Source organism: Puma concolor, chromosome A1 (assembly GCF_028749965.1).
Source record: "Puma concolor isolate L17-30 chromosome A1, mPumCon1.1.hap2, whole genome shotgun sequence".
Taxonomy (NCBI): Eukaryota; Metazoa; Chordata; class Mammalia; order Carnivora; family Felidae; genus Puma; species Puma concolor.
The window spans coordinates 238,030,214-238,048,631 of NC_141667.1; the positions used below are offsets into that span (position 1 = coordinate 238,030,214).

The 18,418-nt window shown below is 44.3% G+C and overlaps 1 protein-coding gene across 4 annotated transcripts in view; it reads left to right on the forward strand.

Annotated features, from left to right (window-relative positions):
• MIPEP (mitochondrial intermediate peptidase) overlaps positions 1 to 18,418 on the forward strand; it is a 162,333-nt gene that overhangs the window by 85,223 nt on the left and 58,692 nt on the right. For all 4 annotated transcript variants that reach the window (XR_015254115.1, XM_086715155.1, XM_086715156.1 and 1 more), the window contains exons 15-16: positions 4,209 to 4,283; positions 7,092 to 7,211. Coding sequence is in view for 3 of the 4 variants with exons in the window: in XM_086715155.1 (XP_086571281.1) it covers positions 4,209 to 4,283; positions 7,092 to 7,211 (195 nt within the window). In the remaining variant the exon portion in view is untranslated. The remainder of the gene's footprint in view (positions 1 to 4,208; positions 4,284 to 7,091; positions 7,212 to 18,418) is intronic.

Genomic DNA, 18,418 nt, shown 5'->3' on the forward strand with positions numbered 1-18,418 from the left:
TGGTTGATTTCAGTGTTGATTATCATGACTCTGGGGCAGAGGGAGAAGGAGACACAGAATCGGAAGCAGGCTCCGGGCTCCAAGGCATCAGCACAGAGCCTGACGTGGGGCTCGAACTCAGGAACCCTGAGATTATGACCTGAGCCGAAGTCGGACGCTCAACCGACTGAGCCACCCACGCGCCGCCAGGAAACATTTTTCTAATTTGACATTTAAGATTTAACTTCTAAATATTTTTATTAAAAAGATTCTCATATAACTTGAAAATCAATTTGTATGGTATTTAAAGTTTTGTCCTATTTTTGTTCTTGTAAGAAAAAAAGGAAGTACTTTCTAAGAGAATAACATAAACATAGGCATGCTTCATTTTCTTGTGCTTCGCTTTATTGTGCTTTTCAAATGTTACATTTTTTACAAATTGATGTTTTGTGGCAACTTTGCACCAAGCAGGTGTGCGGGTGCCGCATTTCCAACAGGGTTTGCCCCCTTTGTGTTTCTGTGTCACATTTTGGTAATTCTTGCGGTGTTTCAAACTTTCGTTCTTATTGAATTTGTCACAGTGAGCTGTGATCGGTGATTACAACTCACCGAAAGCTTAGAGGACGGTTAGCATATTTTAGTAATGAAGTATTTTTTAATTAAGGTATATATATTTTGTTTTTTTTTTTTTTTTAGGCATAATGGTATTGCCCACTCAATAGGCTACAGCATAGTGTAAATGTAACTTTTGTATGCACCGGGAAACCCCAGAATTCATTTAACTGGCTTTATTGTGATACTCACTTTGGTGTGGAGGTCTGAACGAAAACTGCGGGAGATACAGCAGCGGTGACAAGCTTACGTCCGTTCCAGCCGCTGAAATGCGCTGATTAATTTCAATAGACGAAGAGCCAAAATCCGTTGATCAAGAGCCACACTAGATTTTCATTCATTTTTAAGTTTCTATTCAAATTCCACTTGGCTGGGGTACAGTGCAGTATGAGTTTCAGGTGTACGAAACAGTGATCCAGCACTCCCGTCCAGTGCCCAGTGGTCCTCACGAGGGAATCCCTAGTCCCCCAAACTAGGTTTTTAAAAAATCTCTTTACACCTCACGTGCTATAAACATCCTATTTAATTTGCGACTTGGTGGATTTATGATTCTTTTCTACCCCCATCGTCTACCCCCATCGTACGTAACTTCTACTCACATTTTTGGTAAAACGTTCCTTGAATTTACTACGGAATGTAGAGTGGGCCTTGAAGACATAATTTTGGGAGGTTTGTTTGGACCTATCCCTGGATTTTGAAAGAATCACAGATTCACGGGAAGCGGCAAAAAGTGACCCGCAGGTCCCATGTCACCTTCACCAGCAGTGGTACTCACTTCCTCAAGCGGTGACTTTTTGTGTCACTACAGCAGCCCACGTGTCTCCTTTTTACTACATGAGTTTTGATGTAGTTTAACTGTTTTTAGCTGTCCTTGTTCTTACATGGTGTCTTTCTTCGCATCTTTTGTTTTATTGTAAACCCGACGAGGAAAGAATGAAGCCTCATTAAATTTGTTCCTTTAACGTGTGCCATTTCTATGTGGGTTTGTCCCCGAGGGGTTGGCCTGTCAAGACTTCCGAACGGAAAGGGGTATGTTGGGTTTGGGTCTGGGATCCAGAACTTGGCATTTCCATATCGTTGTCTAGAGAGCAGAAGGAGTAAACCTTTCAAAGTTGCCTGGCCTGCTGTGGGGCCCCCGGCTCCTCGTTTCCCCACACCCCCTCCAGCGGGGGCACCCCGCCATGGGCCTTGCCACCCCTGCGTCTCCCACTGCTGACTGGATGCTCCTTCTCATCCACCGTCCACTCCCCCATCCCCGGTGCTGCCGCATCCCAGGCCCCATTGTGATCCCAGAGCTCCCCCAGGGCTGATGATTCAATGGACCACTCTCCCCAACTTTCTCTCACTTCCTTAAGCCTCAGAATCCACCTCGTCGCCTATGAGACGCCCGTCCAGGGAGCCCTACACCCGAGCGGCCTCTCGCCTGTGTCCCCTTCTTTTTCAAGAACCTCAGGCTCCCGTGGCCTCTTCTCCAGTTTGTGTCCCTCGAGGCCTCATTACCATCAGCCTGTCTTGAGCCTGCTTGTGCATTTCCCAACCTCAAACAAAAGCTTCCTCCCCTCTGCCCCTACTGCCCTCACCCTGCTCCTCTCCGCACACTTCTGGAAACAGTGCTGGGTCATGTGTATTCACCGTCTCTGGGTCTCACCTCCCACTCAGCTCAAGCCGTCTAGAGCGGTGCCCCCGCCCCTGTCATTCCGGCAGTTGCTTAGGTTGCTGACGTGCGTCACTGGGGCACTAACTATAGCCTCCTGTTTTTTCCTGATCCACTTCCGCCCTCCTATCCAGTGTCTCCACTGCAGCCAAAGGGATCTTTCAGAAACACAGACCTGACCTTGTGACTCCTTTGCTTTAAACTCCCCAGCGGCTTACCCCGAGGACTCCCGAGGGTGGAGACCAGTGTCCCCGCTTGGCTGCTGCCTGCCTCTCCAGCCCGGTGGGACCCGCTTTTCCTGACCACGGCTCTTTCACCTCCTGCCGGCAGCCCCCTCTTCTCTGCCTGGGATGCTCCTTGCTCCCGGCCGCCCATCCCTTGTCTCGTTACCGCCCGTTCGTTTTGCACATTGCACTTCTACGTGAGTTCCTCACCTAAGCCTGTCTGCGCTGTTTTCTCATACCGACCTGCATGCTTTTCCATCTCAGCACTCGCACCAGTCGGTGACTCCTAAAAATCGTGCCTACGTGGGTAATGCCAGCTTGTGAAGCTTGCGGGGCCGGGGCCCTGTCTGGTGGCCCTTTTGTGTCCCCGATGCCCGGTACAGTGCTCGTCCACAGTACTCTTCGTTTTTGGGTAAATGAGAAAATGCCATCCCGCCACATAGACTTTTCGAGAATGGAAACGAAACTCTTAAAGCTTTGTGACTCATAAAAAACCCAAGTGTAGCGCGAGTCCCGTCAGCGGAAGGTATCACGTAAAGTAAGGGTGTAGGGAAACCTGAACGTTCTGGTACGAGTTCTTGGCATACGTGACTTAACTGAGTCTTGACCTTTTAAAATCCCGTCTGAGGAAATTTTTGTTTCACTCAGGATGGCCGCCCCTGGTGTGAGAAAGCCCCAGGCCTTTCACCTGCACTGGAATGTGTACTCTACAGCCTTAAACTTTCCTTTTTTTTCTTTTCTTTCTTTTGCCTTGTTTGCCTTTCTTACGGCCAGACAGAAAGAGGAGAGAACAGGCTTTGTTGTCTGAGCCTCCGTCACATCCCGGTGTAGTCTTTCACTCAAGGAGCCCTTTTAAATGATTGTTCTCGTGTTCGTTCATTTCTTCCGGAAAGATTTACTGAGCATCTGCTGTGGGGCGGGCACTCCGAGGAGATACACACCCCTGAATCGCCGTGCCCGGTGCCCCTGCCAGCAGACCGTTTCCGTTGTCCTCCTTCGGTGGTTCGTGTGCACCGCTGGAGTGCTGGTAACCCGCCTTGTGCCTCCCTGATGTGTTTCTCTGCAGGGAGGCTTCTCACGTCATTTAGATTATAAGTAGAGTTGCACAGAGTGGTCACCTTTTTCAGGAAACGTCAGTATTAGTGACTTTCAAGTAGAGCCAGTTGACCGACGTGCTTCCTCGACCAGATTGTTATTTTATTTCTACGTGAGTATGTGCTGCTGTGTGATGAGGCCTAATCGGTCTCAGGCAGGAAGCCCCAAAGCAGACAGGGCCATGACACTGAGCTTCCAAGTTCTGCACCTCTCTCAGGCTGGAAAATAAGAGAATGTGCAATTCACTGTCATGGTCATTTGTTGGGACAGCCAGTCAGCTTCAGTGCAGGCTGACACCCGAGAATTGTCATCTGTTTTTGACACTTCACTCTTTTATTCCTGTCATCCATTATTGTGTGCACTTAGCCAACAGAGCACTTGGACAGGCTTCCACTGGTAACAGCGGTACAGAAAAAGCATCAACTTTTACTAAGGCTTTAAATAGACGTTTAGAGGTCGACGCTATCACGCTCTTTGCCTACAGCGCTATCTTTGCGTGTACAGACCTTGATTTGACAGCCACTGCGATTAAATTCTAGGAATTTTTGCGTCTGATGTCATTTTTAACTCTCTTGCCTGATAAGCAGCCAGTGCGGTGACGTAGGAAGCAATTGACTCACACATGTGTTCTTTTGTTTTTCAAGTCACTGCCCAAAAATATGGTGTCTCGGCTTTGTGAGTCCAAAAAGGTGGGTGCTGCAGCCGATATGCAACTTCAGGTATGTATGTCCCTTTGTTCTCACGTTTTCCAGAGCAGTTATTCAAAATAAATATGTAACTTTAAATTCTTGCCAGCGCGCCACCTTGATTATAATAATTATGCTTCTAACACATCTTTCACCCGAGTTCGAAGAACTTGACCAAACCCGACTCATTCAGGCCTCGCACTGTCCTTGGGAAATGGACGTTGAATAAGTTTATTTCCCAGTTTCAGCTGGGAAAGTCCAAGCGCGGAGGAGTCACGTGACTTCTTCTAACTCCTACATTTCAGCCTGCAAGTTACGTTTTTAGTCACTTTGTCTTTTTAAAAATTGGTGGTTTTGACGTGAAGTTTAAACAGTGAGGATTGTTAGTTTTAGATAATATTCAAAGGCAGTCTTCTCGGTTTCCAGATAGAGACTAGAAAAATTTTATGAACCATCTGGATGTCAGGTCTACACGATACCAGATGTTCAGGTTACTTTAATTGCTCAGATTGTTTATCGCATTCTTGCTCTTCATCAGATCTGGAGAATTCTATAAACACAACCCAAACACCCGTCTTTCATGTCAGGCAGTGTTCGCTTTTATAATGGTCCAGCTACCTATTTCAAAGTGCGGGCACCATTTAATTGCTTTATGGCTTTGTAGAATTCAGCCTTTACGAACTCTGTTTATGTTGCACTTTCAAATATACATTCGAAGAAAATGCATGCTATCGAGAAAGCCATGGCCTTACACTTGAACTTACGTTATTTAATGCCCATGCCTATCAGTATAATTTTAAAAGGATTTCTGTGTTATTCGAAACATTTTCAAGTTATTTGAAAATTTCTGCGTTACTCAACTTCAAGTCTTTTGATTTGCCGATATCTATAGTGGAAGCTCTGCCCTTGTGGCTTTCTTTCTGAGTAATTGTTCCAAGGGATTTCTTTCAAAAGGAAAACCAACCTTTCCCTCCTTCCACCCTCCAAAGAGAGTAACACCCACCGAGAGACGCAGAGGAAGAGAGAAAGAGAGGGAGGCAAGTGCTTGCCAGACAGCTGCCCCTGCAGGCTTTCCTGTCCCGCAGCAGTCCCCTTGCACGCTGCAGACACACGAGGCTGGAAAGGAAATGAACTGGGTCTGGTGTCTAGGGAGGCATACAAAGTGTTCTGAAAATTGCAATTTTCTTTCTTTTCTTTTTTTTTTTTTTTTTGTGTGTTACGCATTGTTTTAAAAATGGGCTCCTGTTTTTTCTGTGGCTCTGAGGTTCTTGGTCCCAGGAGAGCATGACTCGCTGGGTAGGCAGATAGACTCATCACTCTCAAATTGTTTGGTGAGCAGCAGGTGAGGGTGAGACACACGCGCATTGCGTTTATTTTGCTCTGCTTTTGTCATTAAAAAAAGTCGTTTCGTACTCGCGTATGGAAGGCATGGCTGTAGGAATGAACCTTCTGAATTCAGATTTGTTTGTAGATTGAGGCCAAAAAAACCCCTCACACCTTAGTGGAGGTTAGAATTTAACTTTCGATTCCTGATAATTTATTCTGTTGGAATATGGACAAGACGTGGGTGAGTAATTTAGGCTCCTCTGATTTCTCTCTGCATGATTACTCATTATAGAATATGGAATTGAAAGAGCTGTAGTTAGCTATATGCTTAGATTACCACTTAGAGTGAAGCAATATTTATATTTAGGAGATGTCTATATTTTTCTAGGGGAGGTTTAAGCTTGACTTATAATTTGGAACCATAATTCTATATCTAGAGGAAGCCAAAAGCTGGAGGTCATTTAAATTTTTTCTTTTATCCAAACTAATCCTCAGTTCTTTTAAGTCAACAGCTGCACATTCTCTGCAAATTCCGTTTTCAAGTCAGAAAGATACATATCAGAAACATAATTGCGTGTCAGAATTTTTCCTTTAAAATCAAGCCTTTTCTACTTTCTTGCTTCAGGTGAACTCCACGCAAACACTAGTATTCGAGCCAGATGTCCCGGGGAGAAAGCACTTTTATCTTTACGTTAGGTTTTCTACGTGAAGTTTAGTTTTTCGGAACTTTGTGAGCTGCCGATTTCACGTGCAAACTAACGCTTTCTTCTCCTGTCGTGTTTCGATGGCCTGTGTCCTCCACTCAGAGGTGAGGGAGCCTTCTCTCCCGGTCACCTCGTGGCCCAGAACTGCCCGTGCACAGCAGCTGTTTTCTTGGTATCTGCTGACACCAGGTGTGGGAGCTGGCTGGACCCGGGCTCCAGACTCCCCAACAGCTGCGCCAGAATTCTTTGTACCGTCCCTACTCACCCGTCGCAAGAGAGTCGTTCTTCCTTCACCTCGCCCCATCTGTTTCACGTTCCGTCCCTTCTCGTCACAAAACGTGGATTCGGACCATTTCATTTCTCTCATTTAAGATATATCAGGATTCCAGGAAGAAACCACGCAGGATGTATTAGATCCAGAGGGTCACAAGTTGGAACTTTATTATTTTTCTCCTATTTCCAACTATATACTTTGCATATATCTATAGATAGCAATGGGCCAACCTCCAGTTTTGTGGTCACAAATTTAATTTACTACGTTGTACGTAAAGAGTACCTTATAGATACGGTTCAAAAAATTTTAATATCCTTCATCACAAAAAGGTTGACAGCTTTCCTTTTCATCATTAGCATGGTCTGAATTGTGGTTCAAATTACATTTCAAGCCATATACGTTTATATTTGTGAATGTTACGTATACGTAACTTACATGTACTTCTTATTCTGGTACACTTCTAACACCTTTGGCCCATTGCGTCTTAGATGTAAGGCTGGACTGCCAGAACTAAGTGGACGTTTTCATCTTTCTTAGGTCTTTTATGCCGCCCTGGATCAGATCTACCATGGGAAGCACCCCCTGACGGCATCGACCACAGACATTCTCAGGGAAACCCAGGAGAAATTTTATGGCTTACCATATGTTCCAAATACCGTGAGTCTCGCATTTTGATCCTGCCGTGTGCCATCGAATGGTTCAGCAAGTGTCTCCGTCAGAGGGAGTAGGTTGTGGTCCCTTACCCCTTGCAGAACCTGAAATCGCTACATTTATGCCGAGGTTTTGTATGGGGCAAATGCTAGCAATTGCCTGGCTCATTTAACATCTCTCGCCATCCATTTATAATGCTTATTTTCTTCCTGCTAGCAATGTGTTTCTGGATGCCTGGGAAGGTAAGCGGTGAAAAAGGTCATTGGAGTTAGTCTATAGTTCTTTTTTGTCATTTTCCTACAATGAGAACAATGGTTAACGATGCGAGATGAATGTGATTATCAGCCCCTGATCATTTTCACTGCAAAGGGAATTGACATTTATTGAGTACCTTGTTTGCATCAGGGATTATGATAGAAGTTTTGCGTATCTTCTCTCATTTAGTGTGGTCTGTCAGCATAGAAGGCAGGGGTATTGTTACCATTTATCGAGAACGCGGTGCCAGACTCCAGCTGGCTGCTTTGCAAGAGAACCTCTGATTTCACTCTCATAGCGCTTAGGCAGAAAAGAGGCTTTATGGAATCTCATCACTGAAAGATGCAAGGGTATATCTGGTTTCAGGTAAGTTGGATCTGGTTAGTGCTTACAAAATACCGTTCGAAAAGTTTCTCTTTCTTTCCATTTCTCAGGCTTGTCCTTCTTGGGGTTCATTTCGTCCTCAGGCGGGCTGCCCTGACTAGGTGGGGCGGTGGCTGCCGGGAGGGCCTGGTTTAGGTCGTCCGGCTTAGCCAGTCTGATAGCACATTTGGAGGCGCTCTGTGATCTGAACAATGCCGAACACATGTTGTTACAGTATTGGGTGCCAGCACCTGTGCTAAGAGGCTCGTCAGTGAACCGTAATTGTCCAGGGGATGTTCAGGTCCTGACACTCAAACATACATTGGAATAGTTCACATTTACCACACAAGTAAAATAATAGTGTATTTTATCATCATAATACTTGTTATCAATAGTTTTGGTCGTCTGGACACTTAATCATCTGCTCCAGTATATAATGCTAGACATACTACGTACCTGTTTTTGACTTTATGTGTAATTTACTGTTCTAATGCTGTGTATTATTGAGCCCTGGATTGTCTGTGTTAGTGAAAATTTGTGGCAATGAGAATATTCATCAGTGGAACAAACCATAACAGTTGCCTAGATTTGATAGGTTTTTCCAGTTTGCAGAACACTGCCTGATTCATGTGCTGTTGTGCTCGTGTGTTTTTTGTGCTCATTTTTTAGTCTTTGCTTAGTTTTATTTATTTTTTATAGTTTGTTTATTTTGAAACAGAGTGTGCACAAGCAGGGGAGGGGCAGAGACGGTGGGGGTGAGAGGAAGAGAGGGAGAGAGGGAGGGAGGGAGGGAGGGAGAGAGAGAGAGAGAGAGAGAGAGGGAGAGAGAGGGAGAGAGAATCCTAAGCACGCTTTGCACTGTCAGCAGCTCGGAGCCCAACACTGGTCTTGAACTCACGAACCGTGAGATCATGACCTGAGCTGAAACCAAGAGTCAGATGCTTAACCGACTGAGCCACCCAGGCGCCCTATTCTTTGCTTAGTTTACAGATGGACGTGATGTGAATTCCATGTAGTTATAACGTGATCAGTAGGTGATTAAATCATAGGAAGGCAAAAATTAGGAGGAAGCGGGAAGCTTTCTAAAGCTGCAGAACTTGAGCTTGGCCGAGCTGCTTCCTCTGCCTTTCTTTATCTCCAGTTGTATGGTGACGTAGCTGTACCTGTCCTTAGAAGAGAACCCAAACTTCCCTACCATCCAGATTCCTCTGCGCAATGATGAAATATACAAAGATGAAGTAACAGTGGCAAACAAGTTCTGAATCAACTATCAGTGAATTGTTTGAATTTAAAAGAAAGGATGATGTTATTAAGCCCACTATCCTTGTCCTACTTCCTTTTGAGAAAATACAGAGACTTATCTCTTCACTGGGATTGTCTCCCTTGTTCATTGGCAGTAGCTATGGCTCTTTGAGTAAATTGTATTTTTTTGTTTGTTTGTTTGTGTTTTGTTTTGTTTTTAAATTTTATTTTAGACAGGGAGAGAACATGAACAGGGGAAAGGGACAGAAGGAGAGAGAGAGAATCCGACAAACCATGAGGTCATGATCTGAGCCGATACCAAGAGTCAGACACTCAACTGACTGAGCCACCCAGGCGCCCCAAAGATACTCTTAACTATAGAGAACAAACTGAGAGTTGCTGGAGGTGAGGTGGAAGGAGGAGGGGCTAAATGGGTGATGGACATTAAGGAGGGCACTTATGATGAGCACTGGGTGTTATATGTAAGTGATGAATCACTAAATTCTACTCCTGTTAACTAACTACAATTTAATAAAAACTTGGAACATTAAGGGTGCCTGGGTGGCTCAGTCGGTTGGGCATCTGACTTCGGCTCAGGTCATGATCTCACGGCTTGTGGGTTCGAGCCCCGCGTCGGGCTCTGTGCTGACAGCTCGGGGCCTGGAGCCTGCTTCAGATTCTGTGTGTCTCTCTCTCTCTGCCCTTCCCCCATTCACACTCTGTCTCTCTCTCAAAAATAAATAATCGTTAAAAAAAACCAAAAACCTCGAAACATAAAAAAATAATAATAACTGGAAGGTTTATAACAGCACTGTTTGTAAAAGTGGAAAAAAAGGAAGAGGTGGGATTCGGGAAAGAACCCAAGTGACTGTCAGTGGAAAAAAATGTATAAATAATTTGTGCCATATTCATTGTCTGGAATTCATGCAGCTGAAACTGAGGGGCACAGATAATGGACTTCTCACAGGTAAACACATAAGCAGTAAAACTCTAACGAAAAGTGAAGGAACAATAAACACAAAATTCAGAGGGTGCTAACCTCTGGAACAAGGAATGGGATTATACACGTCCTGGAAGTGTCTTGTTTCTTAAACTGATAGTGCATATAACCTTGATAGTTTTGTCATTCTCCTTATCTTAGTAGTTTATAGAAATAGTAGAAAATTGGTATGTGGAAGAGATTTCTCTACGTTAAGAGGTTATTTTGGCTGTGCCACATGTGGTAAAGAATGGATTTAGGGGGAACAGTTGGGAAATTATTCAGGTGCTGGGGTAGAGTGGGTAGCTCGAACCAGGGAAGTGGCTGTGGAGATGGAAAGATTGAAATGGGTGTGAGAACAGTGTAGAAGGCAGGCTCCATGAGGCGCAGTGGTCGGCTGGACGCGGAGGTCAGGGGGTGGAGAATGAGTGTGAGTTCGTCACGAGCATTGACCCGGGAGGGGGATTGAGAGCATCCCGCCATGCAGGCTGGAAGAGGGATGGTTTCCCTACAGACTTATCTCTAGGGATGTTTCACTGCAGTGAATCCTTTTATTCCCTCCAATGAAACCATGAGAACAGGAGAATATAATTTGAACACCAACCTACAGAGTATTCATAATGTTGATAGAACTGCACGGATTATATGCATGTAATGTGGTCTAAACTTTTAGACGGTGATTATGTATGTGTCTGTATTAGTGTCTCTCCAGGCGCATTAATACCTTGAGAATAAAGTGTCCCATCAGCTACGTTTGAGGAATACTTGTTTAAATAATGTTGAGCGGGCTTCTCAGGATCTGTGATGTGCTAATGAACATTGAGTCTCTCGTGCTTTGTTTGAAAGCTTACTAATGACCACAGAACTCTGCCTGGCTCATTCCTAGACATTAGCCCCGTGAGGATCATGTTTTGGCAAACTCTGCTCTTCTGATACGCGATTATTGAACACGGGCAGCTCCAGCCGTATCCCGCAATAAATAACGGGTGCTTATTTTTCGAGTGAACAGACTTATTACGTCAGCAATTTATTGATACTTACGACCTAGCTCTAGTGCTGTATATAATGTATAGACAAATGTGATTTGTAATTTTCTTGCTATTGTAACAGTAGTTACAGTAGTTAGGGGCCCAAAAGCTGGTTGTAAACAGAGAGCAGTTTTACAGCGTATCCAACGGGCTAGTCTTGTACTATTCGGAGCCTGATGTTTGGTTTTGATATTAATGACCATCTCTTCTCAGAACATTCTGTTCCTAGATGATTGTGTATCACCTCCATTATTTACTCAGAGAGTGGAAGATGCTGCATTTTTATTTTTATAGGATTCCAAGTTTATGTTTTTACACTGTCGCTCATCCCTCTGAAGCAGTTGAGAGGCAGTCATGTCTGGGAGCGTCTGGGTCAAAACCTATCTCTAGCCTTGTGACCGTTCAGTTCTGTCCTTGTGAGTACTTTTCAAGTTCAAAGCATGAACAACTGACTCTGCTGACAGACCGCAGTTTTCCAAGATTTGTTAACGACTCGTTTGTATCTCGCTCGGTTGAACTACCTTTGTGGACTTTGTCGGTGAAGCTGTGTCTCACACGCAGCTATCCTGGGAATAAAAGAATTCTCTGAATAACTCTTGCCGCCAGTGAGGCCTTCTTTGTCCTTTACCACCTCATGTTGAAAACAGTGATGAGTACAGAATAAGAAAGTCCTGAGCACCTGAAAACGTCACAATAAGTATATCTGAGGAGATTGTCTTTCTTGTCCATTCATAATTTAAAGTTTGCTATCTTGAATAAAGCTAAAATATACAAGACTTATTCTAGGAAAGCACTTACTGGGATTGAATGACATGTTGATATCCGCTCATTATTCTTGTTAGAACAAACACCAACAAAGAATGTGAAAAGAAAGGACTCCTGGGTGGCTCAGTCGGTTGAGCATCCAACTCTTGATTTTGGCTCAGGTCGTGATCCCAGGGTCGAGGGATCGAGTCCCATATCAGGCTCCATGCTGACCGTGGAGCCTAAGATATTCCCTCCCTCCCTCCCTCCCTCCCTCCCTCCCTCCCTCCCTCCCTCCCTCCCTCTCTCCCTCTCTCTCTCTCTCTCTCTCTCTCTGTCTCTCTCCCCCCTCCCCTCCTGCCTCTCTCCCTCCCTCCCCCCCTCCCTCTCCGTCTCCCTCCCCCTCCCTCTGCCCCTCTCCTCTGCTCATGCTCTCTCTCTCTCTCTCTCTAAAAAAAAATTTTAGGGGGGTGCCTGGGTCGCTCAGTTAAGCATCCGACTCTTGATTTGGGCTCAGGTCATTTTCTCATAGTTTCATGAGTTCTAGTCCCATGTCGGGCTCTGCACTGACAGCACAGAGCCTGCTTGAAATGCTCCGTTTCTCTCTGCCCCTCCCCTGCTTGCACTCTCTCTTTCTAAAATAAAAAAAGAAAATTCAGTTAATTAGTTTTAGTTAAAATTAATTTTTAGTTAAAATACAGATACAGATGGAACTATAAGCCGTAATCACAGACTGCACTGAGCAGGGAGAATTTGCTGAGTAAGATGAAGGGAAATTTAGAAGACAACTGAGGGGAATATTTAAGCAGTGGGCACACAGTGGATCAGCCAGTGTGGTTGGAGAAGATCTTCTAATTGGAACAGCTTTTTTTTTTTTTCTAATGTTTGTTTATTTTTGAGAGAGGGAGAGAGACAGAGCACAAGTGGAGGAGGGCCAGAGAGAGAGGGAGACACAGAATCCAAAGCAGGCTCCAGGCTCTGAGTTGTCAGCACAGAGCCTGATGCGGGGCTGGAACTCACGACCTGTGGGACAATGCCCTGAGCTGAAGTCGTACGCTTAACCGGCTGAGCCACCCAGACCCCCCCCCACCCCGAACAGTTTTTTTTCAAGTACCAGCAAAAACCAAAATTTTAAACGTACTATATTCCGTTTCTGCTACTATTAAAACAGTATAATGCTCTGCTCTTTTCTATTATTTTAGGGTTACGTTGACTGTAGTAGCTTAGAACATGCTTTATAGAACATCTATTTTGGGTGTGTGTTCTGCATTCCCAAATAAACAGGCTAATAAATGAACTTTTAGCATACAGTTTATGTGTAACTTGAGGGCTTCCCTTCCTGAAATTGCTCAATTTCTAGAGCAGATTCTTACCCTGACATTGCTGATGTCATGACAATTCGTGCAAAGAAAAGTAACCTGTAATTTATCAGTTGGGAGATGGTGTGCAACCAACCAGTGGTAAACCCACTTGTTCGCACAACGGGCTCATCCCAGACGAACTTTCAAACTGACCTCTTAACCATGTGGAAGGACATGAAATCAACATAGTGGGAGAGTACAGAGAGATTTTGAGAGTACTTTTACGTGTTTATTTTACTGTATGGAGTTTTTTTTTTTTTTAAGTCTCAAAAAGAAGAAAAATAAGCAGAAACACAATGAGAAAACGGCCTTGCTACACACGGTTTGGGTGTGAAGACTGATTTATTGCCATTAGAGTTCATTCTCTTTCCTGTTTACTTGATAGGCAGTCTCGAAGGGCTTCTTTCTTCAAAATAAGTAAGTGAGTGAGTCGGTATATTTGTGTAGAAATCCCTGAGGATAGCTGACACTTGTGCATCCAGATTAAAAATCATGTTTAAAAATGTCCAATTTTTAACCTTCAGAAGTTACTTCAGAAGTTTCCAGAGGAGATTACATAATTTTAATTTAAAATTATATTACAGCTTAGTGACCTCACATAGACTCAAGTGTTCATGATTTTATTTTAAAAGCTTTAATTTTTAGAAAAACTGGTAAATCATGACGGTAAGAAATAATAGCGCTCGTAAGTGATTTCTACCATCTCGATTAAAATGGCAGTCACATTTTTTTCCAGTTACTTTTAAAGTAAGGCCGAAAAGAGAAACTGATCATATGGGAGGCTTTATTTAGAAATCTGAGGTCTGCTTTCAACCTGTTCTTAACCTCACACCTGTTCAGAGGTTGGTTTAAAGAATGGCATAAAGGGGGCGCCTGGGTGGCGCAGTCGGTTAAGCGTCCGACTTCAGCCAGGTCACGATCTCGCGGTCCGTGAGTTCGAGCCCCGCGTCGGGCTCTGGGCTGATGGCTCAGAGCCTGGAGCCTGTTTCCGATTCTGTGTCTCCCTCTCTCTCTGCCCCTCCCCCGTGCATGGTCTGTCTCTCTCTGTCCCAAAAATAAATAAACGTTGAAAAAAAAAATTAAAAAAAAAAAAAAAAAAGAATGGCATAAAGGTCTCTCTTTTTAATGTGGGGGGAAAAAAATACTACCTGAAAACAATAGAAGTAGAGCCCCTGAGTGGTTGAAAGTCCATCATTCTCTCTCCAGAGACTTCAACCTCATTTATTTAATAAAAATCTTCATTCCTCCTATTTAGTTTTTTTTTCTTCTTCTTCCTGGGGAAGCAGTTCTATTTCCTCCCTTTTCTTACGCACTAGCTCTTTTGCAAGTGGAAAAACAGTTCCAGAAAGCGAAGGTATTAGCCAGGTATCACACTAGTTTGGAGTATTTGTTGTTGCTAAGCAAATGTTAGATTAAACAAAACAATATTTATTTTTTGCTTATCTGGAATACAAAGACCATGTGGTGCGTATCTAAAAAAAAACCTAAGTAGTTAATTGCATGTTAAATTCCTTTCCTCTTTGGCTGCATAAACAACTGAGAAAATATTTACCTTCTCTGTCATGCTAGATTTATTTACGGCTTTGTAACTAAAACACAGAAGTGTTATAAATTGAAACTTTAATCTCATGATTGACTCATTTTCTAAAAATTTATAAGGTTTCAGTCTGTGGGACAGCTGCAACTCTAGATTTCACTGATTTAAAACACGGGGAAATTATAGGACTACCCGGGTTGTTTTTATAATAGAGCTCTTTGGGCCAAGTCACCGGCTTTCATTTTTGTCTTGGTTTTCACGAATAGAGCTATACTTTTTTTGTTTTTTTTAACCCCCTGCAAATTTACATGCGTTAGATATAATGAAATGAAAATCCAGGATATTAGGATCTTTTCCTATAGCAAGTAAACTGTATATTTTAAATGATGCACATGTGTCTTTTAGATTTTAGGCAGTTTACGTTTCAGGAAGTGGCTTCTCTGGTGATTCTCTAAGTAAATTATGTTCTCCTCCATGGCAAATATGAGCTGTGAGCAGGACGCGGGGACCTCACTATTATTCATGAAATGACAGTACCCAGAGGGGCTTGCTACAATGTCTCTTTACCTCTGTGCCTTGTGACCAACAGAGAAGCCAAGGGCAACATTAGTAAGGTAAGGAAGGCTCCCCTTGAGTGATATTAATTTTACGTTTTAATTATATTTTGAGTAGGAGTATATGCACATGCCTGAAAACCGTAAGATGTAAAAACGTGAAAGGGTCCATGTGTAACGACCCTCCTGTGCTCCCGTCCCCCTGGCCCTCCGCCTCTGTCCATAGGGGTCCCTGGTGTTCCTGTTGTCTCTCACATACTGACCTGGAGTGGAAGTCGCTTCTGTGAGATATAAAGATACATCGAATCCGCAGTCTCGGTGACGACCTTCCCTCACCGCGTCTCCTGCCCTGTCTCCCAGATGGGTGGATGCTAGCCTGGGCAGTTACAGTTCTCTTAACGAGTGTCCCCTGACCGACTTTCCCTCTCTCAAATCCACACAGCTATCTGGGAGATCTTTTCTAAATGCACATTCGCTTATAACCCCCCTTCCCTTAAAACCCCTCAGTGCCTTCCACTGCTCTTGAGCCAAAGGCCGAAGACCTTGGCCGCCCACGGGTTCCCGCGGGGCCTGGTCAGCCCAGCCTTGTCCAGCTGAACACAGCCTCCTTTTCTTTGGCTCCAGGTTCTTGGCACTCACTTCCCTCTGCCTGGAGCACGTTCTCCTGTCTTCTCGCTCTGCTCCGCTGGGAATGTCACTCCCCCAGAGCTCGCCGGTTCCTCTGTCGCACACCCTCACAGAACCCAGTTCTTTCCCTGCGTGTCGATCATCCCGGTTCCTGATTTCTCGAGGTCATTTGATTACTTTCTGTCTTCCCGAGGGGAGTGACATTCACATAGCAGCAGGGCCCATTTCTGATCCATTCATTATTCCTTCAGGTCACTTGTGCATGGTAGTGCCCAACAAATGTTAATAGAAGGTGTTTTGTTTTGTTAGCGTCTTATTGAGGCGGAACTTACATGAGATACACAAATCTTAGTACACAGCTCCAGGAAATTTTACATCGGTGTATACCTGTCTAATTGCTACCCAGGTCAAGATATACACCGTTTTCAGCATCTGCTTTTAGGAGGCCCCTGCAACCTGCCAGTCAGTATTCCTTCGATATACCTTCCCCACAAGGTAACCACCAGCTTTGCCTGTTTCGAACCTGAGCTAAGTACCACCGTGTGTTAGGTACTCTTTTGAGCGTAGCGTCTTCTATACGGCATCGTGTCTGTGAGATCCATGCATCTTGTTGCGGGGTTTAGTGACCTATTCTTTTCCATTGCTTTGAAGTATTCCATTTTTTTTTTTAAACGTGTATTTTTGAGACAGAGACAGAGCATGAACGGGGGAGGGGCAGAGAGAGGGAGACACAGAATCTGAAACAGGCTCCAGGCTCTGAGCTGTCAGCACAGAGCCCGACGCGGGGCTCGAACTCACGGACTGCGAGATCGTGACCTGAGCTGAAGTCGGACGCTTAACCGACTGAGCCACCCAGGTGCCCCGAAGTATTCCATTTTTAATATGCCACAGTGTACTAATGTGTTCCACTATTGACTGACATTTGAGTTATTTCCCTTCTGGGGTTATTGTGAATAAAGTTCCTGCGAATAGTCACGTATATATCTTTTGATAGATGCAAGCATTCATGTCTGTTGAGTATGTAGCTAGGAGTAGTTTGGGGTATACTTTAGCTTTACTGCAGCTCTCGCCAAACAGTTTTTCAAAATAATGCTCCGGGGTTTGCACACCAACAGGCAATGTTCGGATGCACCGTTTGTTCCACGTCCTGTCCAATACTTGATATTGTCAGTCCTTTTAATTTTAGCCACTTTGGGAGGATGGAGCCATATCACATTGTGGTTTTAATGTGTTTTCTTCTCATGACTAAGAACTCCGGGCACTTCTTCGTATGTTTACGGGCCGCTTGAATGTCCTCTTTGTGTAAGGATTTTGGCTCGGATGTGGATGAGTAGGAAGCCATCCGAAGGTTTCAGGTAGAGGTCAGATAGAATTTGGAGCATAAGAGAGGGAGAAGAGTCAAGAGTGATTGCGAGGGTTTTGGCCCAAGTGGCCAAAAGGAAAGCGTTGCCTTTAACGTGGAGAGGAGACTGTGGGAAGGCTAGGTCCTTGGGGCAATCGGGAAACCAGTTTTGGGAGTACTAAGTATGAGATGCCACTAGTCAAGCAAGAGAAGTTGTCACGTAGGCTGGTGGATATACAAGTCCAAAGTTCAGAGGAGCAGTCTGTGCTGGAGATAGGGATTTGCAGTAATCCACATATAGATTATATCAAAGCCAACGGGCTGGGTGAGATCACCCTTAGGAGTGATGAGCCCTGGGCCATCGTTTAAAGGGCTGGAAAATGAGGAAGGACCAACAAAGAAGGAGAGAGAGAAACCAATGAGTTAGGAGGGAAATGTAAGAGCACGCTGTCCTGGAAACCAGTGGTCTCATTTGGAACGTATGGCAGTTGGATGGGGTAAGCTCCAAACCAGTGGTACTGAAGAACCTGGGAGTTGATGAACGGGGGGAGTAGGAAATGTGACACGGGTTCACATTAGTTCGGAAATGGACGGGCAGCGTCTCTGTTTGTTTATTTGTTCCTGGGACTCTGCGTGGGGGCGGGGCCGGGACGCCCATTCACTTTCGTACTGAAGCTAAGAAGCTTTCCAAACCTTGGAGTTGCGTTATAGGGACAGAAGAGGGAAGATTAAGTAATTTACCCAAGATGTTCCAAGCAAGAGTGGTGTACATGTTGCGTCACTCTACGCATATTTACTGTCATGAAATAAATACCAGATGGAGCCAACACTTAAATAGAAAAAAATAAGCCATCATCTGCCTCCTTTTAGCTCCTCTTATCTTCTCTTCCGTTTAGAGAAGGATAGTAGGTTAAAAAGAGATGGAAGAAATTACAAATGAAAATACAGATGAATGGATTTGACCGCAAAAATTTTAATTTCTCTCAGGAAATATGAATAAAATTCACAGACAAGCATACTGGTTTTCAAAAATTGCAACACTTAATGACAAGTGGTTTATATTGTTGCTGCATAAAGAGCGCATACAGATACAGATAAAAAACGGGCAGAACAACAACAAAATCCCGACACTCCCCCCCAAAGGAAAATAGGGATAGAAGTCAGTCACAAAAGAAGACAAC